The sequence below is a fragment of the Chlorocebus sabaeus genome, chromosome 6 (assembly GCF_047675955.1).
Source record: "Chlorocebus sabaeus isolate Y175 chromosome 6, mChlSab1.0.hap1, whole genome shotgun sequence".
Taxonomy (NCBI): Eukaryota; Metazoa; Chordata; class Mammalia; order Primates; family Cercopithecidae; genus Chlorocebus; species Chlorocebus sabaeus.
In genome coordinates, this window is record NC_132909.1 from 18,626,315 (window position 1) to 18,651,195 (window position 24,881).

Below are 24,881 nucleotides of genomic sequence, written 5' to 3' on the forward strand. Positions count from 1 at the left end.
AGGCTGATGCAGGATTGCTTGAACCTGGGAGGTGGAGATTGCAGTGAGCTGAGATTGTACCATTGCACTCCAGCCTGGATGATAGAGTGAGACTCTGTCTCAAAAAAAAAAAAAAAAAGAAAGAAAAAGAAAAAAAGAAAAAAAAGAAATTCTGGATTAGTATTTGAACCCCTGGATCCAGCCATACCTGAAGGCAAAGTAAAAGTCAACACATTCCTCCCCTGCAACACCTCTTTTGGTTTGGTTTTGTTTTTTGAGACAGGATCTCACTCTGTCACTCAGGCTGGAGTGCAGTGGTGTGATCATGGCTCACTGTAGCCTTGGCCTCCTAGGCTCAAGTGATCCTCCCACCTCAGCCTCCCAAGAAGCTGGGACCACAGGCATGCATCACCATGCCTGCGTAATTTTTTAATTTTTTTGTAGAGATGGGGTTTTGTTATGCTGCCCAGGCTAGTCTGAAACTCCTGAGCACAAGCAAACTGGCCTCCCAAAGTGCCGGGATTATAGGTGTGAGCCACTGTGCCTGGCCTTCCTTTGCTTAAACAAGAGAGGTAGATGTTCCTGATTTTGCATTATCAGGTTGGGTCCCACATCTCCCCCACCCCTTTCCTGGGGTGTCCCAAACCTGCTAAGAATAAGCAAGATGTTGGCAGTGAGGACTTTATTGGGGAGGGTGACTTTGGCTTCCAGAAAAGAGGGAAGGTGGGGACCTAATAACAATGACCATTTATTCCAAGGAGGCCCTGGCCCTGAACCCAGGGTTCCCATAGGAATCAGGGAGGCACCTGAGTCCCCCAGGACCAGGGCATCCCAAGGCATCATGGCAGCTGCGTTGTTCAAAAGGAAGTTTCATTGAGCTTCATCTTGGGAGGTGTGAGGGGAGTGCCGAGACTGGTGGAGGGCCAAGGGGCTGGTGTGGGTGGCCGTCGGAGGTCCGGTCCACTCCGCACCAGTTCCTGGCAGCGTTCCACAAAGCTGCCCCCACCACGGCGCCGGGCCTCAGCCTGCGGGGGGCTTGGGCTCCCACGGTGGCCAGACAAGGAGGTGTTGCTGGAGGCTGAGTGGAGGCTGAGGAAGTAAGGACAGTAAGTGCACATCATCACAGGGCAGCTGAGCCACTCTGCCCCGGAGCCACCACACTGTCCCCTCTCCCTCCATTGCACAGAAGGGGAAGTGGCGTTGTAGCTACCTGGTGAGGGAGACGCGGGGTGAGGGGCTGGGGAGAGAGCCCCGCGAGGGAGCTGAGGGAGCCGGTGGGGCCAGCTCACAGTGTTCCAGCTGTTCCATCAGTTCTTGCTCCGTCAGGCCACCTGCTGGGGGGCACAGAAGCAGAGTCAGGGGGCAAGACAGGGGTCATAGGGCAAGGGCCTGGGTTGCATTGCAGTGCAAGCACCCAGAGACAGGACAGGAGAGAGGAGGCAGAGATCAATGCATGGGGGCCAGAGGCTGAGACAGGGGTTGAAAAACAAGGGCAGGAAGGGATGGGGAGCAGAGAGGGGGTCAAAGGAAAAGAGGTCAGAGGGCAAGGGCCTGGGAGAGAGATCAAGAAGTTGGCTGTGGAGAGTGGTTCTGGGTGAGGCTCTGGGGCTTGGGACGGGATTGGGGTGGGACAGGGAGTACCAGGGGCCTGGCCGAGGCCGTCCATGGCGGTGGTTAGGTCCCACATGGCCAAGCTGCCGTTGGCCTGGCCGGTGAGCAGGTAGCGCCGGGGCCGAGAGCCAAGCCGCCGGGAGCCCTCACACTCCAGCACTGTGAAGGCCGTAGTGGGTGAGCCATCCACGGAGCGCACGGAGCACACCCTGGGGGGTGCAGTGGGGAAGGCAGTCACCCTCACTTTCTCACCCTTCCCAGTCCCAGTCCCCACCACTATGGCTGCAGTTCCTGCCTCCCCAGGGGCCACCCCAGTCTTTATCCATCCCTAGCCTGCTTTTCTCTCGAGTTCCAGTCCCAAGGGTAGAGCAGCTCTTGGACACCCCAGCCCCAAACACCCAGGGAATCTCCCAGAGACTTCTGCTCTTCCCTGCTCCCACTGCCAGGGAAGGCCCAAGGCCTGTCCCAGCTGCTCCCCCACCTCCTATCAGCCTCCTGGCCTCTTCCCTGGGCTCCTGGCCTCCCATCAAGCCTCCTTTCATTCCCCGTGCAGTGGTCACAGTTCCCCGCACAAGACAAAGCTTCAGCCCTTCTACAGCCTGACAAGGCCCGCCCACATCTGCACCCCATCCTCACCTCCTGTGCTCCAGCCCAGGAGCCCACGTGTCCTTCCCATGTGACCCTATTTGGCCCTCCTCAGCCTCTGCACATACGGTTCCCTCAGCCTGGGGCCCCCTTCCCCTCCCTTCTTTCTTCTGCTCCTTCCTACTTGTCCTCTAGGTCTCTGCTCAGAGTCCCTTCATCCAGAACAGCCTCTGAGGCCCCTTTCCCAGCTGAAGCAAGGCTCCTACAGCTCCCTGGGTCTCCTCTATTCCACCCCAAGCCCTCTGCCTGTGCCCCCCATCCCACCCTGACCCCTTTGCCTGTGCCCCCCCTATCCCACCCTGACCCCTCCCCCTGTGCCTCCAACCAACCTGGCCCTGCCTGCACTGGGCTGGCACTGCGCCAGGTCACTCCCACCCACACCCATCACACCTTTGATACCTCCTGCCCCAAACCCACCAGGCCTGTCCTCCCTCCCAGCCTTTGATCCTTCAATGCTCCTTGGCTGTGGCCCCTTTCTGGCCTCAGTGACCTGGCTGGCATCTTGCCTTCTCCCCTGACCTCCCTCCCTGTTGGACAGGACTGTCCTCACCGCTGCCCAGTAGATGAGAGACGCACGAACAGCTGGCTGGCGCTGGGCACCACCTTCTGGATGAACACTTGCTGGTCGTCCCGTTCGCCGTAGGGGCCTGGGCCAGGCAGGGACAGGGGTCAGGGCCAGCTGGGGTCCCCTCAGCCTCAGACTTCCTTCCCCATTGATGAAACCCACCACCCCAAGACCCAGGTCCCATTCCCAGGCTGTTGGAGTTGGGCAGGGCCAGAGAGGGCTGGGGGATTGCAGCAGTCAGTGGAGCTCAGGTGCCTCAAGGATCAGGACACCTCAATCATTGTAGGCTCCTGGGTCAGGTGGCCACAAGTGGGAATTAGTGGAGGTCAACAGGGGTCAGGTAAGGGGGTCAGTGGAGTGGGAAGGCCAGGAGCCAGTAGGCACCAATGTCATTGCCAGCACTGCAGCCGCCATGCCCATCCGCCGACTCCAGCGCCAGGATCTTAAAGGAAGCGAGTGGGGTAGAGCCGGGCTGGGTGGAAATCATGCCGCGGAAGCGAGTCACAGACCATGTCCGCACGTGGTTGTTGTCGGCACAGACTGAGGGGGCACAGGGAGAGCAGGAGATCAGGCCTGGTGCAGGCATCAATGCTGCCTGCCCCTCTAGAGGCCCAGGACAGCTCCGTTTCAGGAGGGTCAGCCCTTGCTGAGTTCTTCCCTTTCAGAGAATCCTTTCCTCCCCAGAATTCCAAATGCTAAAAACCCTGTTGCCTCTGCCTCCAAAACTGTTCCAGAGCCTGATGTCACCTTGCCCTGTCCTCTGCCCCACGCTGGTCCTGGTCCATTTTGTCACCTGCCTGGACCATATCAGTACCCCCCTCCCAGAGGTCCCTACTCCTGTCTTATCCACCCGCCTTGGCCTCCCAAAGTGCTGGGATTATAAGTGTGAGCTACCGCACCTGGCCATTGACGTCCATTTCTATATATTTATTGTCTGCCATCCCTGCTAGAATGTCAGCTCCATGAGGGCAGGAACTTGGCCTGTCTTGTTCATCACTGTATCCCCTATGCCTGGCACACGGTGGGTGCCCCGTAAATCCTTGCTGAATTGATGGATTCCCGAACACACACAGATTGACTCCTCCCCAGACCGATCCCCTTATGGTATTCTCTCACTTCTGCAATTACAGTCCCATCCCAGGTCAATCCTCTCCACCACAGCTCTCTTCCTACACAATGTCCCTCCCCAGTGGAAATTCTAATCCTTCTGCCTCCACACTCCCATCTGAGCTGTCTCTCCCAGCACTGGAGCACCCCACAGAGGCTCACCTGAGATGAGGTGCTTCTCCGACAGCATGATCTTGGTGACAGGGCTGCGGTGCACAGTGAAGGTCTGGAAGAGCTGAGGCCCCGAGCCCACAGTCTCTGGGTGCTGCACGATGACCCGCACGCCCCCTGAGCTGGTGCCATAGGCGATCTCGATCCAGTTCCCACTGTCACCTGGTGAGGGGCCAAGGATGAAGAGAGGGCCTGGGCCACAGAAACAGAAACCAGGGCAGAGAGAAAGAAACAGGCACAGAACAGAGACACAGTCAGAAAGCAAGGAGAGGCTGGGCGTGGTGGCTCACGCCTGTAATCCCATCACTTTGGGAAGCTGAGGCGGGTGGATCACCTGAGGTCAGGAGTTCAAGACCAGCCTGGCCAACGTGCTGAAACCCCGTCCCTACTAAAAATACAAAAATTAGCTGGGCGTGGTGGTGCACACCTTAATCCCAGCTACTCAGGAGGCTGAGGCATGAGAATTGCTTGAACCCAGGAGGCAGAGGTTGCAATGAGCCAAGACCACGCCACTGTACTCCAGCCTGGATGACAGAATGAGACTCTGTCTCAAAAAAGAAAAAGAAAGACAGAGAGAGAGAGAGAGAAAGAAGAAAGACACAGAACAGAGACACAGAAAGCAAGGAGAGAGGGAAGGACACAAAAAGGTCTTGGCAATGAGCCAAGACCACGCCACTGTACTCCAGCCTGGATGACAGAATGAGACTCTGTCCCAAAAAAGAAAAAGAAAGACAGAGAGAGAGAGAGAGAGAAAGAAGAAAGACACAGAACAGAGACACAGAAAGCAAGGAGAGAGGGAAGGACACAAAAAGATGGTGATGAGATGTGGGAAATGCAGGAACAGGGAGACAAAGGCACAGGTCAGAGGAGGAGAGGCCCAGAGACAGAAATTATAACAGTGAAACAGCAAATAAGAGAGGAAAGAGAAAGAAAAACAGAGAACAGAGGCCGAGGCAGGAAGATTGCTTGAGGCCAGGCCTTTGAGGCCAGCCTGGGCAACATAGTGAGATCCTCATCTCTACAAAAGATTTTTAAAAAACTATTTGGGTGTGATGGTATGCACCTATGATCCCAGCTACTCAAGAGGCTGAGGTAGGAGGATCACTTGAACCTAGGGGGTGAGGCTGCAGTGAGCTATGATTGCGCCACTGTACTCCAGCCTAGGTGAAGAAGCAAGACTCTGTCTCAAAAAATAAACAAAAATGACATAATAGTGGCACGTGGTGGGAAGGGAGATGAGGAGGAAATGAATAAGTAAGTGAAATAAGAAAGAGGCTGGGTTCAGTGGTCCACGCCTGCAATTCCAGCACTTTGGGAGACGAAGGCAGGAGTATGCCAGGAGTTCAAGACCAGTTCGGCCAATGTGGCAAAACCCCGCCTCTACTAAAAATGCAAAAATTAGCTGGGCATGGTGGCAGGCACCCGTAATCCCAGCTACTTGGGAGGCTGAGGCAGGAGAATTGCTTGAGCCCAGGAGGCAGAGGTTGTAGTGAGCCGAGATTGCGCCATTGCACTCCAGCCTGGGTTGAATTACAGAGCGATACTCTGTCTAAGAAAAAAAAAAAAAAGATAAGAAAAGGGCCTTACAAAGAAGAAAGGTGATAATCTGCCATGAAGTTAGGTGTATTATTAACTTATTTTTGCTTTAAAAAAAAAAAAAAAAAGAAGAAGCAGCAGCAGCAGCAGCAGCAGCAGCTATGGCCAGGCACAGTGACTCAAGTCTGTATTTCCAGCACTTTGGAGGCCAAAGTGTCAGGATCACTTGAGCCCAGGAGTTCAAGACTAGCCTGGGCAACATGACAAAACCCTGTCTCTACAAAAGAATACAAAAATTAGACAGGTGTGGTGATGCAAGCCTGTGGTTCTGCTGTTCAGGAGGTTGAGGTGGGAGGATCATTTGAGCTCGAATGGCAGAGGTTGCAGAGAACTAAGATCATGCCACTGCACTCTAGCCTGGGCAACAGAGCAAGACCCTCTCTTTATTTTTTTTAAAAAAGAATAATCCCTACCTCACATCATACATAAAATTTAATTTCTGATACAACAGACTTCCACGTAAAAACTAAAACTGTAAATCTTCTAGAAGAAACTCAGGAGAAGATCTGTGTAACCTAGAATAGGTAAAGATATCTTAACACCCAGAAAATGCTAACCATTAAAAAATTTTGCTAAGTGAAAAATGCAGACACAAAAGGCCACATAATGTATGATCCCATTTACATGAATTGTCCAGAACAGGCAAATCCATAGGTATAGGAAGCATATTGAGCCTGGCCAACAGGGCGTAACCCAGTCTCTACCAAAAGTAGAAAAATTAGCTGGGCATGGTGATGCACGTCTGTAATCATCCCCTACTCGGGAAGCTGAGGCAGGAGAATTGCTTGAACCCAAGAGGCAGAAGTTGCAGTGAGCTGAGATCACGCCACTGCACTCCAGCCTGGGCAGCAGGCTCACTACAGTCTCTGCCATGCCTGGCTAATTTTTGTAGTTTTAGTAGAGATGGGATTTCACCATGTTGGCCAAGCTGGTCTCAAACCCCTGACCTCAGATCCGCCCGCCTCAGCCCCCCAAAGTGCTGGGATTACAGGTGTGAGCCACCGTGCCCAGCCAGATTCAACTCTCATCCAGTCATTCAACAAATATTTACTAAGCATCCCTGTATAAGCACTGTTCTAGGTGCTAGATCGTGACCAGCCTCTCCACCCGGGGCAGAGTGGACCATTAGGAGTTAATCTTTGTGTTTCTTTCCCATCTTTGTGATTAAGGCATGATGTTCACATGTTCATAAAACAACACAGATGCAGGTTTTACAGCAGATGAAGCTGAGTTCTCTTACTTGAGACAGCTTTTTGTTTTGTTTTCTTGACATCAAATGCAGAATGGGCTAATTTTTTAGATGTAATTCTCATACCATAAAATTTGCCATTTTAACGTGCACAATTTAGTGGATTTTGGTATATTCACAAGATTGTACCACTATCACCATGAACGAATTCCAGAGTATTTCCATCACCCCCATAATAAACCCCCTGATCTTTAGCAGCAGCTCCACATTTCTCACTTCTGATACCCTCTAGAAATCACTAATATGCTTTCTTTTTTTGTTTTAGCCAGGCCTGATGGTGTGCACCTGTAATCCTAGCTACTCGGGAGGCTGAGGCAGGAGAATCGCTTGAACTCAGGAGCTGGAGGTTGCAGTGAGCCAAGATTGCACCCCTGCACTCCAGCCTGGGCAACAGAACGAGACTCTGTGTCAAAAAACCAAAAAAAAAAAAAAAAAGAGAGAGCGAGAGTTGAATCTGCCACCCCTCGATAACCCCCCCTGGGTCATGGTACACAAGTTGGGGGATAGCTGCAAGCAGGGGCTGGGGCTGGCTGGTGACAGCAGCAGGGGAAGATGGGTCATAGCTTACTGGTCTTGGGGGTGAGGTAGACACTGAGGGCGGTGACCCCATCCTCTGCCGGGTCCCGATAGAGCTCGCTGACAAGGAGGTCGTTGTCTTTCATGCGCAAGGGGAACTTCTGCACATCTGCGGTGGGCAGGGAGGGTGGAGTGGGTTTGTTCCAGGTGCCCCAGCCTCTCTCCCTCCCTTCCCCTCTCCCAGGGGGAGGCTCTCGGGCACCCAGGACACAGCTGCTGCTCACCCACGTAGTAGATGGAGCCGTTGTTGCAGCCCAGGAGGAGGAAGGAGCCTGCTGCATCATAACTGGTGATGGGCTGCACCTCCTGGACCTGGGGGTGGGGCAGGCCAGGCTGCAGCCGGGAGCCCTTCCACTCCTTTGCTTCCGTGGTGACCCCTCACAGAGGATGGGCCCTCTCCTCCACCTCCAGAACCCACCCACTGCTCCCCAACCCCATCCACCCCAGGCCTACCTTTGTCCCTGTCTTGTTCCCTCCCTTCCTCCCTTTGATGCATCTCTCTCTGACTCTTGGCCTCTCCTGGACTCTGTACTTTTTAAAGTTTTAACTTTTAAAATTTCTGTGTAGAGAGAGTCTTATCATGTTGCCCAGGCTGGTGTCAAACTCCTGGGCTCAAGCCATCCTCCTGCCTTGGCCTCCCAAAGTGCTGGGATTACGGGCGGGAGTCACCGCACCCGGCCTCCACTCTACTTCTGACATGACTCTAATTCATCCCCCTTTATCTCTCTGTGTTCCCCCATCTGCCACAGTGGTTCAGTCTGGTTTGACTCTGTCTACCCTTCTCTGTCACCTCTTTCTGATTTTCTATTTCTTATTTCTATTTGCCTGGTTTTCTCCCTTTCTGTCTCTTTCTCTGCCTCTGTCTGTCTTTCTCTCAAAGCGATCCTCCCACCTTAGCCTCCCAAAGTGCTGGGATTACAGGTGTGAGCCAGTTCTTGTCTCCTACAGCATCTCCCCTAACCTGTTCTCTCACCCAGTCCCAGAGAATTCTCCCTCCTCCTTTTCAAACACATTCATGCCTCATGTGGGCTCTGCAGCCCTTCCTCCAGGAAGACTTCCCTGATGCTCCTTAGGCCTTTATCACAGACATCCCCAGGCTCTGGCCAGCTGCTGGTTCTCTGGCTTCCTCCAGGTTTAGGGGATGGGGATGGGGGCAGATGCGAACCCCTCCCTGGGTCTGTACGGTCTGGAAAACTGGGAAGGGGTCAGCCAGGCTGGCCAGAACTCTGACCTGCCAGTGCTTGGTGACGGCATTCCACACCCCGATGCGCCCTGTGTGGCTTGTAGCAATGAGCTGGTTCCCAACGAAGAACAAGGCCTCCACAGGCACCCCCAGATGGAAGACCCCTGCAGTGGGCAAAAAGGGCTTGGCTGGAACCCTGCCTCATGGAGGAGGAGAGGTGGGAGGAAAAACTCCAAGGACCGGAGGATTCAGTGGCACCACAGAATCCTTGAAGGATAGAAGATTTCATCAGGGGCCGGGCACGGTGGCTCACACCTGTAATCCCAACACTTTGAGAGACTGAGGTGGGCGGATCACTTGAGGCCAGGAGTTCAAGACCAGCCTGGCCAACATGGTGAAACTCCATCTCTACTAAAAATATAAAAATTAGATGAGTGTGGTAGCGCACACTTGGGAGGTTGAGGGGAGAGAATTGCTTGAACCCAGGAGGCAGAGGTTGCAGTGAGCCGAGATTGTGAGCTGTACTCCAATCTGGACAACAGACAGAGACTCCATTTCAAAAAAAAAGTGAAGATTCCAGCAGGAATTAGAGAGGATAAAATGGGCCAGAAGATTTCTGATGGGGTATGGGATTCTAACGAGTTCTGGAATTCTAACAGCATTGAGCTTTGCAACAAGGCAAAAAGACCTCCAGTGGTGGCAGGGTATTCTTACGAGGGCTGAGATTTATTTGGGGACAGATTAATAATTCCAAGATTTGTTGTTGAGGCTCTGAGACAGGGTCTTGCTCTGTTGTCCAGGCTGGAGTGCAGTGGTGCAATCATGGCTTACGTAGCTCACGGCAGCCTCAAACTCCTGGCCTCAAGCAATCCTCCTGCCACGGCCTCCCAAAGTGCTGGAACTACAGGTGTAAGTTACTGTGCCCAGCCATAAGTCAGAGATTTCTTTCTTTTTTTTTTTTTTTTTTTTTTGAGATGGTGTCTCATTCTGTCACTCAGGCTGGAATGCAGTGGTGTGATCTCAGCTCACTGCAACATCTGCCTCCTAGGTTCCAGTGATTCTCCTGCCTCAACCTCCTGAGTAGCTGGAATTACAGACACGTGCCACCACATCCAGCTAATTTTTTGTATTTTTTAAGTAAAGACGGGTTTTCACCATGTTGGCCAGGGGGGTCTCGAACTCCTGACCTCAAGTGATCTGCCCGCCTCAGCCTCCCAAAGTGCTAGGATGACAAGCGTGAGCCACTGCGCCAAGCCAACTCAGAGATTTCCAATGGCCACACAGAATGGCGCATTCTAACAAAACCAAGAGATCTAACAGGGCAAGGAATTCTGATGGAGGGAGAATTGTATCTGGGTGGATTTTTCTAGGAAGCCAAGGAATTCTAACAGGATATAGAATTCTGAAGGGCTGGAGCATTCTAATGACACAAAGAGATCTAATAGGGCAGAGAATTCTTATGGGTTTGAGAATTTTATGGGGTGGGTTATTTTAACAGGCCGTAGAATTTAAAGGACAGAGGGTTCTGGAAAAGGCTTGGGGTCATACCTATCTCAGAGCCACTGCCTTCCGCCTGCAGAGCCCATAGCAGGATCTCGCTGCCAGTAGCCGCTGCCACCATCTTGTCATGTTCACCCAAAGCCCCACCAGGCACCCGGGCTGTGAGCGCCAGTCGTTCGATGGGCCAGTCCAGGCGGGGGCTGGAAAATACCAGCTGCCAGCCAGAGGCTTCCTTCAACCTGTAGGATTGAGGGGACATCACCAACCCTCACCGCATGCCCTTCCCATCAACAGGGCTGGGACTTCTGGCCACTCCCTCCCCAAGCACCTGTAGCAGACTAGAAACTGGGTATAGGCCACAGCGATCCAGTTATGGTGTCCACACACCAGGCGCACCATCCCCGGCTCCTCAGGTTGTCCTTGAGGGGAAGAGTAGGGATCAGAAGAGGGTCACGGGGCCCCACAGCTCCCCCATCCTTCCACGAGATAGAAACGTACCTGAGGGTGAGGGAGGGGTTTTCTCATCCAGCATTCGGCCCAGCAGCCCTGCATTGCCAAGGTTGGGGGGCATCGTGTTGCTCCGTCGGACAGGGGCTGGCCGTCCTCCCAGCTGCTGAGGCCCCACTAGGCTGTGCCGGTTCCGCCGCTTCACTGGGAACACTAGAGTGAGAATAAGAGGTAGAGTAACAGTCATTGTAATCGTGGCTGTCACACAGCAAGCACTTAATATGACAGTGATTGATTTCCCCACGTGTGGGACATAGTCTCCGGGTGAAGATTTTAGGTGGTGCACTGACATGGCATGAAATGACACTGAACCACATAGCAAGTTACTCCCCTTTCAGTTCCCTTGAGCCCAGCACAGAGGAAGACTGAGTTTGGTGCTGCTGTTATATTAATGAATCTGCAGTATTACCTAATTTTCCTTTTTTTTTTTTTTTTTTGAGTTGGAGTTTCGCTCTTGTCACATAGGCCGGAATGCAATGGTGCAATCTTGGCTTGCTGCAACCTCCGCCTTCCGGGTTCAAGTAATTCTCCTGCCTCAGCCTCCCAAGTAGCTGGGATTACAAGTACCCGCCACGACACATGGCTAATCTTTTGTATTTTTGCCAGAGACAGGGTTTCACCATGTTGGCCAGGCTGGTCTTGAACTCCTGACCTCAGGTGATCCACCCACCTCGGCCTCCCAAAGTGCTGGGATTACAGGCGTGAGTCGTCATGCCCAGCCCTAATTTTCACTTTTAATAAAGGGAAGACTGCACCTTTCACAAGCAATAGCATCTAGCCAGAGTTGTTTTTCGTTTTGTTTTGTTTTGAGACAGCATCTCACTCTGTCGCCCAGGCTGGGGTGTAATGCATGATCATAGCTCACTGCAGCCTTGACTTTCTGGGTTCAAGTGATCCTCCCACCCCAGCCTCCCGAGTAGGTGGGACCACAGGTGCACACCACCACACCTGGCTAATTTTTTTTATTTTTAGTAGAGACGAGGTCTTGCTATGTCACCTGGGCTGGTCTCAAACTCCAGGTCTCAAGTGATCCACCTGTCTCGGCCTCCAAACTGCTAGGATTACAGGTGTGAGCCATGGCTCCAGGCCAGAGTTTAATAACACTGCTATGTTTGGGTTTTATTTTCATGTTTACTTTGTATTTATAATATAAAGCTTGCATTTAAGATGATTTTTTTTTAATTAGCCGGGCGTGGTGGGAAGTGCCTATAGTCTCAGCTATTCGGTGGCAGAGCTGAGGTGGGAGGAAGGCTTGAACCTGAGAGGCAGAGGTTGCAGTGAGCCAAGACTGCACTCCAGCCTGGGCGACAAAGCCAGACCCTGTCTCATAAAATTAAAAAATAAATAAATAAATAAACAAACAAATAAAATGATTGTTTTTTGGAAAACAGGGTAAAACTCAGTTGGAAAAATACTACTACAGGTCTTTATATCTGGCAAATTTCATGAAGGTAGCAGGTACTGACTGCAGTTAGGGAAATAAAGCTGTAGATGAAATTTCCCTACTCTGTTCCTTCTACCAATCAGAAAAGCCTAGTTCCAATAACCACTGGGGCATACCTTCAATGGTCAGTGGGCTGGGTATCATGGGCATTACTGTCAATAACTTCCTATAACTATTTCTCCCCTCCATGCAAAGAATCCAAGGTCTTCCAAAGCCCCCCCTACAAAGAAACCAAACCTGGACTACAACTCCCATGGGGCACCAGGGCATCCTTCTGAGCCTCAAGGGCTAGGCTGACCCATTGCCTCATGGGAAATGCTGTTTCCGACTTCCTTTCCAAGTATCAGCCCAAGCACTTGATAGGTAACGATACCCCCCATTGTATCTCAGGGCTCACTAGCACAGGCACCAAGAGCTGCAGCCTTATGGGAAATGTAGTCTTTAGCCCACCTCCACGCCCCTCCATTCCACTGGGAGTGCCCACCTGGTGGGGGCAGGTAACCATTGAAGAGGACGTTTCCGCAAGAAGATCGATCCAGCTCTTCTCGAAGCTGAAGGCGACGAACTGCAACAGGAGGACTTAAAGGCTGGGACTTAGGGAGATGCTGAGGCCACCCCATTTCTTTCTACACAGAGTACCAGTACTCCTCCCAGTACCAATACAGACCCAGCCAGGGCTATAACCAGTCCTCCCACCTCTACCCCAGCCCTCTTTCAGGAGAGAAGGGGAAGAGGGACAGGCAGCATCACTACAGAGTTGGTTTTCTATACAATGAGGATAATAGTTGGGGCTCCCACTTACCCAGAGGAGTGAGCCCATAGAACTGGGCTTCGTGGAGGAGGCTGGAACCGTGGACACCCCTGGGGAGTAGAATTGACTAGAGGTCAGGGTCTAGGTGTGGGGGTGAGCAGAGAATTCTGAGAGGGCAATTTTCAAAACTGCACAGAGAATGTCAAGGGGTAGGAAGTTTTGATGGAATCAAGATTCTAAGGAGTGATGATATGGGTGGAAGGAATGTGAGTGTGTGTGTTTGTGTGTGTGTGTGTGTGTAGGGAGAAATTGAAGGACATATAATTTGAAAATGATCAAGGTTCTCATGAAGTTTTGCTTGTTTGCTTTTTTAGAGATGGGGTCTCGCTATGTTGCCCAGGTTGGTCTCCAAATCCTGGGCTCAACTGATCTTCCCACCTCAGCCTCCCAAAGTGTTGGGATGACAGGCGTGAGCAACCCTGGCGCACTTGGCCTTTGATCAAGGTTCCGAATGAGAATTCTAATAGAATGGGCCGGGCGCGGTGGCTCAAGCCTGTAATCCCAGCACTTTGGGAGGCCGAGGCGGGTGGATCACGAGGTCAGGAGATCGAGACCATCCTGGCTAACATGGTGAAACCCCGTCTCTACTAAAAATACAAAAAAAACTAGCCGGGCGTGGTGGCGGGCGCCTGTAATCCCAGCTACTCGGAGGCTGAGGCGGGAGAATGGCGTGAACCCGGGAGGCGGAGCTTGCAGTGAGCCGAGATCGCGCCACTGCACTCCAGCTTGGGCGACACAGCGAGACTCCGTCTAAAAAAAAAAAAAAAAAAAAAAAAAAAAGAGAATTCTAATAGAATGGAGCTCATGTGGACATTCAGAGGTGAAAGAACTTCTCAGGGGGTGAAGACAGTGAGGGACTCCCTCCCCTTTTTCCACGCCAACCTGGGGTCCAACTCTTTGGTGCGCAGGAAGTTGAGGATGGGGGCGAAGACTGTAGGGTCCCTGTCGATGAAGATCTGCGGGAAAGTGGGGCAGAGGATGGATGGGGTAAAAAGGAGGACTGAGTGGGGTCCTGCCCCTCTTCCTACCAACCCCTCCCACCATCCCATTTCAGCTGTTTTCCGACTCACTGCTCCGGTCTCATCTTTCAGCGTCGAGATGCGTCCGCTCAGAAGACTGCAGGGAAGGGACAACGAGCAGGTGTCACGGGCCGGGGGAGTGTTCATTAGGTCTCCCACGCCTTCTCCATCCCTCCTACCCTCTCCCCAAACTCGCTCTCCCGATCACCTGGAGAAGAAAGAGTCTGGGATCCAGGTGAGAGTCTGGCGAGAGGTACTGAATCTGAGCGGGGAAGGTAAACGGACGCAAGAGATGAAGAGGAGCGGGTGAGGAATGCGGCCCCCTCCCGCAGGATCCAGGCTTCCCTCCCTTCCCCCCTCCCCCGGCGTTTTTCCAGGCTCTCGCGCCTCCAACGGAGGGCGGAGCAACCCTTGATGGACAGGGATTCCCCCAAGAGAGGCGGATACTCCCACCCCGCTTCCCGCCCCCAAGCATGGGACCTCAGGAGTCTCCCACACTCACCTCTTGCCTCCTACATTCAGATGAATGACTTCCCCGGGAGGCCCCCGACTCGGTAGCCCCTCGGCTGCAGTAGCCGCTGCTGCCATGGCCCCCAGGCGAGCCGGCTGGCCCTCACCCACTTCCGGGTGTGCATCCGGACCCCGCCTCCATCGGCTGCTCATTGGGCTAGAGACTCCAGGGGTCACTAGCGATTGGACAGAGCGCCTGCCCATCGCGGTTAACTTTTCCGCCTCCTTAAAGGGGTCCGCCTTTCCTGAACTGGACGGGGCGGACCCAGAGTCGCCTTTGGGGAAGTTTGTTACAAAGCATAACGAAATATTCTCCATCCCTCGAGATTCTCGTTTTAGGTATGGAATCTAGGTGCTTCGTCAAGGGGCGTGTGTTTAGACCCCGAAATCAAGTCCACATCAAGGGGTACATCTGGATGTTCTCCGCAGCCACGGTACTCCCGTGCCCCGCTCCCCACCCTGCACCCACCCCTACAGCCACCACAGCCCTCCTTTCAATCCTCCCGGGCGCAGCCCAGAAAACCCAAACAAAGGACCATAGACCGTCAAAGCCAAAGGGTTTATTATAGGTACATACAGTGTGCGCCCGCCACACCGCCCCACACCCCCGGGCCCCAGCGGCTTCTCCAGGCGGCCATGGGGGCTGCCCACAACCCAATCTCCCCACTCCCCAGGGAGGTGCTCCAGCCAGAAGCATGCAGGGGGAGGGCTTCCCCTCGCCCCTCCCCTCATGAGGTGGCATTTACAACTGGAGGGGGGAGGAGAGAGGAAGACAGTTTTGAGCTTTGACGCCCCTCCCATTAAAAGCCTTCGCAGATGCGGGGCGGGGGAGGAGGAGATCGACGTTTTGCAAAAATAAACTAAGTCAGGAATTAACCGCATGGCTCTGAGGCGGTGGAGTGCAGGGGCTAGGGCCCCTTCACTCCCCCCTCCCAGACAGAGATCAAGGCAGCATTGGAAGTGAGGTAAAGGCGGGGAGGGGGTGTCCCCTCCCTACCCCCTAGCACCCTGGATGGTCCAGGGGACCTCACCAGCGCCCCCGTGCCCATCCCTAGGGCAGAGAGGGGGGCAGGAATTACCGCCCCCACCACCCCAGCTTCTTGGGGCAGGATCTGCAGATGGGGCAGGGGGCTTGGCTCAACTAGGCCCCTGCCCACCCCCATCAAGCTCAGTTATTGCATAAAAATAAGGGAGCCCCAGCACCTGGGGTGGGGGTGGTGAGTGGGAAGGGGCCGAGATATGGCTATAGGGGCAGCAATCTCCCCACCACTTCTTGGGGTGCCGGAGAAGTCCCCTCCTTTCCGGTGCCCACCATGTCACGCGTCCTCAGTGTTGGAACTAGGAGCTCCCGCCCCTGCGGAAGAAAAAGTGTCTTTGTGCCCACAGTGCGGAAAAGAGGGGAGACAGAGGTGTCAAGCCCTGGGGGTGGAAGTCACTTCCTGCGCCCGCTGGCCCTGCGATCTCCGCCTTCCCTCTTAGGGTTGCCCTCATCTGTGGATGAAGTAGTGGGTACTGTCTGGCCCCAGCGGGCGATCTCTGCGTGTTCCGCCACTGAGGCTGCCACAGCCTCCAGCCAGCCGTTCATCTCCTCCTGGGGGAAGAAACAGGGCATAGAGTTCGCATTTGGAAGAGGGAAGCTGGAATAATAGGTGGATTTCAGATCAGACGATCCTCTCTGAAATTCAGTTTTCTCATCTATTAAAAAGGGATGATGATGATGATGACGATGATGCAGTTACAAAGCAGTATGTGCCAGGCTCTGTTCCAAACACTTTAGTGGTTTAACTCCCCTAAACTTATGCAATAGGATTATATATACTTGCTACTACAGAGATAAATGACACAATGATAATAATATGGGCAGTCACTACTACAGCACTGACATTTACTAGGCCCTGTGCTAAGTATCAGTTTATCATGTATCAATTAAACATGGAGCAATTTAATTCTCACAGTAACCCTATGATAAGAAACTTTTTTTTTTTTTTTGAGACAGAACCTTGCTCTTTCCCCTAGGCTGGAGTGCAATGGCTCCATGTCAGCTCACTGCAATCTCCATCTCCCAGGTTCAAGGGATTCTTGTGCCTCAGTCTCCTGAGTATCTAGGACTACAGGCATGTGCCACCATGCCTGCTTACTTTTTGTATTTTTAGTAGAGATGGGGTTTCACCACATTGGCCATACTGGTGTTGAACTCCTGACCTCAAATGATCTGCCCACCTCAGCCTCCCAAACCCTTCCAGCCTTCCCAGCTGGAATTGCAGGTGTGAGGCACCATGCCAGGCCAAGAAACTACTTTTAATCTTCATTGTGCAGATAAGTAAAATAAGTCATGTAGTGGGTAAAGGCCTACTTCTGGCTGGGCGTGGTGGCTCATGCCTGTAATCCCAACACTTTGGGAGGCCGAGGCGGGTGGATCACCTGATGTCAAGAGTTTGAGACCAGCCTGACCAACATGGAGAAACCCCGTCTCTACTAAAAATACAAAAATTAGCCGGGCATGGTGGCACATGCCTGTGATCCCAGCTACCTAGGAGGCTGAGGCAGGAGAAACGCTTGAACCCGGGAGGCGGAGGTTGCACTGAGCTGAGATTGCGCCATTGCACTCCAGCCTGGGCAACAAGAGAGAAACTCCGTGTCATTAAAAACAAACAAAAAAAAGGCCTACTTCTTCATTGCATCTTGTGAGGATCGAAAGAGATAACAAGTGTTAGTTATTACTCTCAACATCTCTTCAAACCACCTCCATGCTTGCCTCTCTCAGACTCCTCTTCCTCCTCTCCCCACAGGCTTGTGTGGCCCAGCCATGCGCTCTCCAACTTGGGTCCCTGCCCTGGCCCTGGCCGCAGACTGGGCTACCCACGAAGGTAGCCAAAGGAATCTTTCTTTGTTTTTTGCTTGTTTTGTTTTGAAACGGAGTCTCACTCTGTCGCCCAGGCTGGAGTGCAGTAGCCTGATCTCAGCTCACTGCAAGTTCTGCCTCCTGGGTTCACACCATTCTGCCTCAGCCTCCCAAGTAGCTGGGACTACAGGCGCCTGCCACCACACCTGGCTGATTTTTTGTATTTTTACACTGTGTTATCCAGGATGGTCTCAATCTCCTGACCTCGTGATCCACCCGCCTCAGCCTCCCAAAGTGCTGGGGTTATAGGCGTGAGCCACCGCGCCCTGCCTGTTTTGTTTTTGAGATGGAGTTTCACTCTTGTTGCCCATTCTGGAGTATAATGGCCCTATCTCAGCTCACTGCAACCTCGGCCTTCCGGATTCAAGCAGTTCTACTGCCTCAGCCTCCTGAGTAGCTGGGATTACAGGCATGTGCCACCACGCCCGGCTAATTTTGCATTTTTAGTAGAGGTGGGGTTTCTCCATGTTGGTCAGGCTGGTCTCGAACTCCCAACCTCAGGTGATCTGCCCGCCTCAGCCTCCCGAAGTCCTGGGATTACAGGTGTGAGCCACCGTGCCAGGCCGGGAATCTTTTTCACACATCACTGTAATCCCCCCTAGCTCTCCAGTGCCCTTAGATAAAAAATCCCATCTCCTCCAAATGGCCCATCATGTCCTGAGACACCTATCTCCCGGGAACCTTTCTGGGACCTTCTTCCATGAACTCTGTCCTCCAGCAGTTAACCCTTTGCAATTCTGCACTCCTGGTCCTCTGTACTTGCAGTTCCCTCTACCTAGATCCCCCACCCCCTCTTGTTTTTGAGACAGAATCTCACTCTGTCACCCAGCCTGGAGTGCAATAGCACAATCATAGCTCATGATAGCCTTGACCTCCCTGATTCAGGTGATCCTTCCACTCGGCCTGCTGAGTAGCTGGGACCACAGGCGTGTGCCACCACTCCTGGCTAATGTATTATTATTATTTGTAGAGATGGGATCATTCTGTGTTGCCCAGGCTGGTCTTGAAGTCCTGGGTTCAAGCAATCTTCTGCCTTGGCCTCCCAAAGTGCTGGGATTACAGGCATGAGCCATGGTGCCTGACCTGAATCACTCCTTTTTTTAGATCCCCGCCGTCCCTCTGAATCACCATTTTTATTTATTTTTATTTTATTTTATTTTATTTTTGAAAGCCATCTCGAGCTGTTGTCCCTCAGGCTTGAGTGCAATGGCTCCATCTCGGCTCACTGCAACCTCCGCCTCCTGGGTTCAAACGATTCTCCTGCCTGTGCCTCCCAAGTAGCTGGGATTAAGGCACCTGCCACCATACCCAGCTAATTTTTGTATTTTTTAGTAGAGACAGGGTTTCACCATGTTGGCCAGACTGGTCTCGAACTCCTGACCTCAGGTGATTTGCCCGCCTTGGCCTCCCAAAGTGCTGGGACTGCAGGCATGAGCCACCGCGCCCAACCAAATCACCCCTTTTTAAAGCAAACTCCCTCCTATCTTTCCAGTCTCACCTGAGTGACCACGGCAAAGAGGTTGGACTTTGTCATCAGGAACTGCAGGCAGCCCTCCCTGAAGCCCTTCCTACTCCCTGCTGGGTTAGGAACCTCCTGTGGGTTCTCAGTGCCTGTGGGCTTTCCCATTACAGCCCTGATAACTCTGGCCTATGAGTGTCCCTTCTCACAGCCCCATCACTCAGGGCCAGGAGCCAGCCAGCCAGGTCATTACTGAGGTCCACACAGAGGGAGGAAAGGACCAGATCTCACCTCATCTTTTGCCTGGAGCAAAAACTCACTGCCATCCTGGGTCCTGCAGGAAGGGACACACAACTTGAGAGATCTGGGGAAGAAGCCCAGCCCACCTGCCCACCAAGTGTCCCCCAGGGAAGTCAGGGTCCCCCTGGGAGTTGAAGCTGAGCCTTGGATCCCTCCCTCCTGCCCATTGGGGGGCTCACTGGAGCTTGAAGACATGCTTCTTTTTCTTGTAGTCACTAGCCACCTCGCTGGTGGCCTTGTGCAGGCTGAGCAGCGGCTCCCCACCGTGTGTGCTCCCGGATGCCGGGCCCTTGGAGTCCTTGTAGAAGCCCAGTTCCCCCTTACTAAGCACACAGTAAAGGCTCACCCACGACCTGGAGTGACAAGATGGGGCTCAAGGCAGAGCCACAGCACTCTGCCTGATAACTCTTCACTAACATCCTCAAGGGCTGAACATGCCTGACCCTTCCTTCCTCTGGACTTTTGCACCCTAGTTGGGCCATATGCCTAAAATGCTCTTCCTTACGGCTCTTGCTGCTCCGAGGGGAGCATCTAAGTCTCTCAGTACCAAGCCTTTGCCTAGGCTGGGGTTTCCCTTCCTTATCCCCTCCCATACTGAATTTCCTGAAGGTAAGACTTAAGCTGTCTCCTCCATAAGCCTTTGCTCCACTCAATCCTCCCCAATCTTGGAGCTTTCTCAAGGCAGGTCTATTGGTCTACTGTCTGGAATAAAGAATTCCTGTCTCTCCAGCCATCCAAAGCCTCGATTCAGGAGGAATTCCTCCAAGAGCAAGATATACTAGGTGCCCTTGCTTATTCCTACCTTGGCATTAGGTACGAGGAAGAAAGACAACCTACAGATTCCACTAGCAAAATCTGAATCTGTCCTGCCCACTTCATATCTTGGGACTAGTCCTCACGCCATTACTGGCTGGTGATACCCCTTTTTGGCTCCACTTGTCCCCAGATTCTGCCTCTCAGTAGGACAAAAAGAGGGTGGACAAGCAGGAGCTGGACTCCAAGAGCAGGTACATCGTGGCTAGACCCTCATTTGGAAACCTGTAAGAGATGACTCCCCCTTCCCAACCCCTACCCTCATTAGTTTGGGCTCTGCCCCTTTTCGGACCCTCCCCCAATTTGAAACCTCAAAGGTGGACCCACCCCACTCACTGGTTGGGTGACCTCTCCAGGCTCCACGACAAACCATTGAAGCCTTCTCAACCAGACGCCTCCCTCTTTGCTATTTAGCTAGTCAACTCCTGGGTTGGTTGCTAAGAGGTTAGGTTCCAATTTATTCACTTTCAGAACATTTTCCCTCTGTTCCCACCTAGGCTCCACCCATCAGCCATTAGATGCACGAACCTTAGGTCCTACGCCTTCCTGTTCATTGGTTGGAATCATCAAAGTTGAGCCTCCCCCTACTGGGCCAGTAGGTAGTCTGGCCCCACCTACTACCCAAACGGGTTGGCGCCCCTGACGTTAAACCACACCCTCTCCTGCTCATTGGTTGGCTTTCTTGATTTAATCCACCCCCTCCTCTGGCCCCACCTACCACCCCCACCTGCTGGAGGGCCTGAAGTTGAGCCACACCCGCTCCTCAGTCCCACCCGGAGTCCTCAGTCCCACCCGGAGTCCACTCATTGGTCACCCGGAGCCTGAGACCCACCTTCCAAAGCCCCGCCCACACGCTCACCGGTTGGACGACTTGCGGTTAGCGTCGAGCTCGCGCTTGCGCAGTAGGAAGCCCTCGTGCTGCACTGTGTGAGTGGGCGGTGGCGGAGGCGCGGGGGCGGAGCCGCCCTGGGCCGGGGCGGAGCGCGAGCGCCGGCTTCCCCCGCCCTCACCACCCTCTCTGGGCCGAGGCCGCCGTCGCGGCTTGGGCCGGTCCCGCGCCCGGGGCCGGTCCGGCCGAGGTGTCCGCTCGGGCGGCTCAAGCCCGTTGGGCAGGCGGCCTGGGGGAAGCTCCCGTGGCTGAGGCAGCGACGGCTGTGTGAAGGGAGGGGGAAAGGGGTGCTGTCCATGGAGGGGGTGTGGGGGTCATCTGTTTGGGGGAGTCATGGGTCTGGGGTCCCATCCGTCTGCAGGGCCGTCTGTCTTGGAGGCGAGTATGGGAGGACCTCAGGGTTGGAGGCCCAATTCTTAGGGCCCCATGGGGTCTTGGGAGTGAGTCTGTTAGGACTCACTGGTTTCGAATCTCTCTCGGTGGTGGGAAGAGGCAGCCAGATCTCTGGAGGTGGGGGTGCAAGCAGGGCGTGTCCCCGCTGTCTGCAGGAGGAACCTGGGGCTTCATTCTGTGTGTGCGTGTATGAGGCTATGAAGAAATTTGGGACCCCACTGGGCTGAAGAAATACGGAGTCCAGGACAGATGTGGGAAGAGTCTGTGTGTGTGTCTGTGGAGGGGGAGTAGGGGTCTCTTAGGTAGGTGCCCCGTCTTTCTAAGGGGGACATTTTCAGATTCTGGGGATCCTGAGAGTCCATGCTGTCTCTGCAGGTTCCAGGTAGGGAATGGGTCCTGCCAGGTCTAGGCACTGTTTCTGAGATCCTGCCCCCTTCTCTGAAAAAGGGGTCCTTGTATCCCCACCCATCCGAGGCTCAACTTACCCCAGCAGGCAGCCCTGGGCCTGCCTCTTTCTCCTGCAGCTGTTCCACAATGTCAGCCAGAGTGGCCTTCCTGGGGGATGGGGGACAGAAAGACTCAATGAAACCAGGGTTCCTTCTCCTAAGGACCTGCCTGGCTGGGCAGAAGAGCCTCTACTTCTTAGCTGGAAGTGCCAGGCCCCTGCCCACTTCTGCAGCTGTTTCTCTCAGATGCTCGCCTTAGGTGCCACAGGTGTTTGAGACATGTCTGCTGAATGGAGGACCAAACCTCTCGACCCTTTGAAAAAAAATTTTTTTTTTTTTGAGACGGAGTCTTGCTCTGTTGCCCAGGCTGGAGTACAGTGGTGCATGATCTCGGCTCACTGCAACCTCTGCCTCCTGTGTTGAAGCAATGCCCCTGCCTCAGCCTCCCAAATAGCTGGGATGACAGGTGTGCACCACCACGCCAGCTAATTTTTGCATTTTTAGTAGAGACAGGGTTTTGCTATGTTGGCCAGGTTGGTCTCGAACTTCTGACCTCAAGTGACCTGCCCACCTCAGCCTCCCAAAGTGCTGAGATTACAGGCATGAGCCCCCACACCCAGATACCCCTTTGAATTTTAAGCAGCACAAAGAATAACTTGTAAACGTTGACTTTCTCCACCTACCCCTGACTCGCCAGTCCCCGGATCACCCCCATTCCAGCCCAGATAATTCTGGGTCATCATTGATGACAAGCCTGTTTTCCCCAATGGACTGACTGTGAGTTTCTAAAGTCAGGGATGGGGCTGGTTCAGTCGCCGCTGGACTCAGCACATGTCAGGCAGAGTGGACACTCAGCAAATGTTCATGAAATGTGAAATTTAAAAAGAGTCAAGAAGTCATTGTCTCCTGACCAAAGGCCTCTTTCTGGAGACATACACAGATGATTGGACGGATCTGCAGAACACACAGTGGCCAACTCTGGATCCTGAAAGTCCTGGTTTGTTTAAGATGAGTGACTTGCCCTCTTTGCGCCTCAGTTGCCCTAGCCGTACAATGGAGAAGACAACAGCCCCCACTTCATAAGGCTGCTCATAGAATTGTGATAAAGGGTCTTCTTTCCAAGGAGGTGAGGGTTCCACCATCAGCCCAGTGGACAAACTGAGGCACAGAGAGGACAAAATCCCTGCCTCGGGGCACCCGGGAGACTTGATGCAGGAGTCACAACCCAGGGGCTGAGAACCTGCGTCTGGAGAAAGGCTTCCCTTCCTGTGTAATAATGCGCACATCGATTCTTTTGCAGCCTCAGTTTACACCTCTGCAAAATGGGTACCGCGACTATATCGCCTTCCTTGGGCGACTATATCGCCTTCCGAATTTGGAGCCCTGAAGCCCCTTCACTGGGCCTGTGCTGTTCCAGGAGCTCTCAGCTTTCCCCTCCCCTCACTTCCTGGTCATGCAGTGGGCGCCTCACCCCTTGACCAGGTCTCCTCTAATGGGCATCTCCTGTTCGCTGGACTCCTGCCGCTCCAAGCGCCGCTCGCGCCGCTCGCGCCGCCGCTCCATCTGCTCGTAGCGGCCCAGGGTAAGGCTGTGTGCCGCCTCGTGCTCCGCTGACTCCTGCCGTTCTGGCCGCCGCCGCCGCGCAGCCTCCTCTGATTGATCGACTGACTCTTGCCGCTCGGGCCGTCGCCTCCTGGGAAGCTCCTCCGCGCGATCCGCTGACTCCTGGCGCTCCGGCCGTGGCCGGACCTGCTCCGCCGCCACAGGGGCCGCGGGGGCCGCGAGGGTCTCCGCCGCGTCCTCTGGTGAGGCCGGCAGGGCCGCGTGCTCCACCCTCCCCGGGATCTCCGGCAGCCGGTCAATGCGCGGCTGAAGGCGCTCGGGCTTGAGCTCCTGGCGCACATACCCCACCCGAGTCCGCACCTCGGCCGAGAGCGTGTCCGAGGCCCGGCGGGCCAGGGGCTCCAAGCCCCTTTCATAGCCCCCTGGCCGCAGCAGGGGCGCCGCCTTGGCCGCCAGTTCCGTGGGGTCCCCAAAGAACTTGCGCCCCAGCAGTGGGGTGGGCGGCTGCTTGCTCTGTTCTGCCTTGATTTTCTCGATCTGGGGATGGAGGGACCATGGTTAGGTTGGAGGCGTCGGGCCGGGGCGGGGTAAGGGGGAGGTCCGGGGAGGCGGCCTGGGTTTTCTGCCTCACCACTCAATTGATCAGTTCCTTGAAAAAGCAAGGTGTCCAGGCCTGTGCGATGCTCTGCTCTCTGTCAAGAACTTAAAGCCTTATTCTCGCTGACACACACCTATTTCTCTTTTAAGAATTGGCTAAATCACTTTTTTTTTTTTAATTGGGTAAATCAATTTCTCTGCGTGCCTTTCTGACTCCCATTTCTCCTTCCTTAATGTCCCCCCACACAGGACTTTAAGACTTTTTTTTTTGAGACGGAGTCTCGTTCTGTCGCCCAGGCTGGAGTGCAGTGGCATGATCTGGGCTTACTGCAAGCTCCGCCTCCCAGGTTCACGCCATTCTCCTGCCTCAGCTTCCCAAGTAGCTGGGACTACAGGCGCCTGCCACCACGCCCGGCTAATTTTTTTTGTATTTTTAGTAGAGACAGGGTTTCACCGTGTTAGCCAGGAAGGTCTAGATCTCCTGACCTTGTGATCCGCCCTCTTCGGCCTCCCAAAGTGCTGGGATTACAGGCGAAAGCCACCGAGCCCGGCCCTTTTTTTTTTTTTTTTCAGAGTCTTGCTCTGTCATCCAGGCTGGAGTGCAAGCAAGGGGCAGGATCGTAGCTCACTGCAGCCTCAACCTCCAGTGCTCAAGTGAGCCTTGAGTCTTAGCCACCCCCCTTAGTAGCTTGGACTATAGGCACGTGCCATCATGCCTGGCTGTTTTTTCTTTTTTCTTTTTTTTTTTTTTTTGAGACGGAGTCTCGCTCTGTCGCCCAGGCTGGAGTGCAGTGACCGGATCTCAGCTCACTGCAAGCTCCACCTCCCGGGTTCACGCCATTCTCTGGCCTCAGCCTCCCCAGTAGCTGGGACTACAGGCGCCCACCACCTCGCCCGGCTAGTTTTTTGTATTTTTTAGAGAGACTGGGTTTCACCAGATTAGCCAGGATGGTCTCCATCTCCTGACCTTGTGATCCACCCGTCTCGGCCTCCCAAAGTGCTGGGATTACAGGCTTGAGCCACCGCGCCCGGCCCCTTTTCTTTTT

The 24,881-nt window shown here is 53.8% G+C and overlaps 2 protein-coding genes across 5 annotated transcripts in view; both read right to left on the bottom strand.

Moving 5' to 3' along the window:
* Positions 1–646: 646 nt before the first annotated feature.
* SHKBP1 (SH3KBP1 binding protein 1) lies at positions 647–14,582 on the bottom strand. 2 transcript variants are annotated; one of them, XM_037991710.2, is made up of 18 exons: positions 14,466–14,582; positions 14,172–14,225; positions 14,015–14,060; positions 13,827–13,900; positions 12,936–12,994; positions 12,618–12,698; positions 10,681–10,842; positions 10,511–10,601; positions 10,231–10,421; positions 8,731–8,846; positions 7,724–7,811; positions 7,492–7,608; positions 4,070–4,240; positions 3,185–3,340; positions 2,786–2,882; positions 1,621–1,799; positions 1,190–1,310; positions 647–1,068 (listed from the first exon to the last, which is right to left on the bottom strand). In XM_037991710.2, exons 1-18 carry the CDS (start codon positions 14,549–14,551, stop codon positions 837–839), a joined length of 2,121 nt encoding a protein of 706 aa, XP_037847638.1. In that variant the 5' UTR covers positions 14,552–14,582; the 3' UTR covers positions 647–836. The 2 variants fall into 2 exon arrangements, with proteins under 2 accessions (XP_037847638.1, XP_007995035.2); XM_007996844.3 differs by having other exon boundaries at positions 1,190–1,313.
* Positions 14,583–15,018: 436 nt separating this feature from the next.
* The window catches only part of SPTBN4 (spectrin beta, non-erythrocytic 4), a 116,538-nt gene continuing 106,675 nt past the window's right edge, over positions 15,019–24,881 (bottom strand). Inside the window, exons 31-36 of one of the 3 annotated variants that reach the window (XM_037991704.2) lie at positions 23,147–23,775; positions 21,715–21,784; positions 20,807–21,099; positions 19,314–19,487; positions 19,126–19,168; positions 15,019–16,064 (exon numbers count right to left, since the gene is read on the bottom strand). In XM_037991704.2, coding sequence (XP_037847632.2) covers positions 15,906–16,064; positions 19,126–19,168; positions 19,314–19,487; positions 20,807–21,099; positions 21,715–21,784; positions 23,147–23,775 — 1,368 coding nt within the window. In that variant the 3' untranslated portion in view covers positions 15,019–15,905. The other 2 variants (XM_037991708.2, XM_037991706.2) reach the window with 2 other exon arrangements.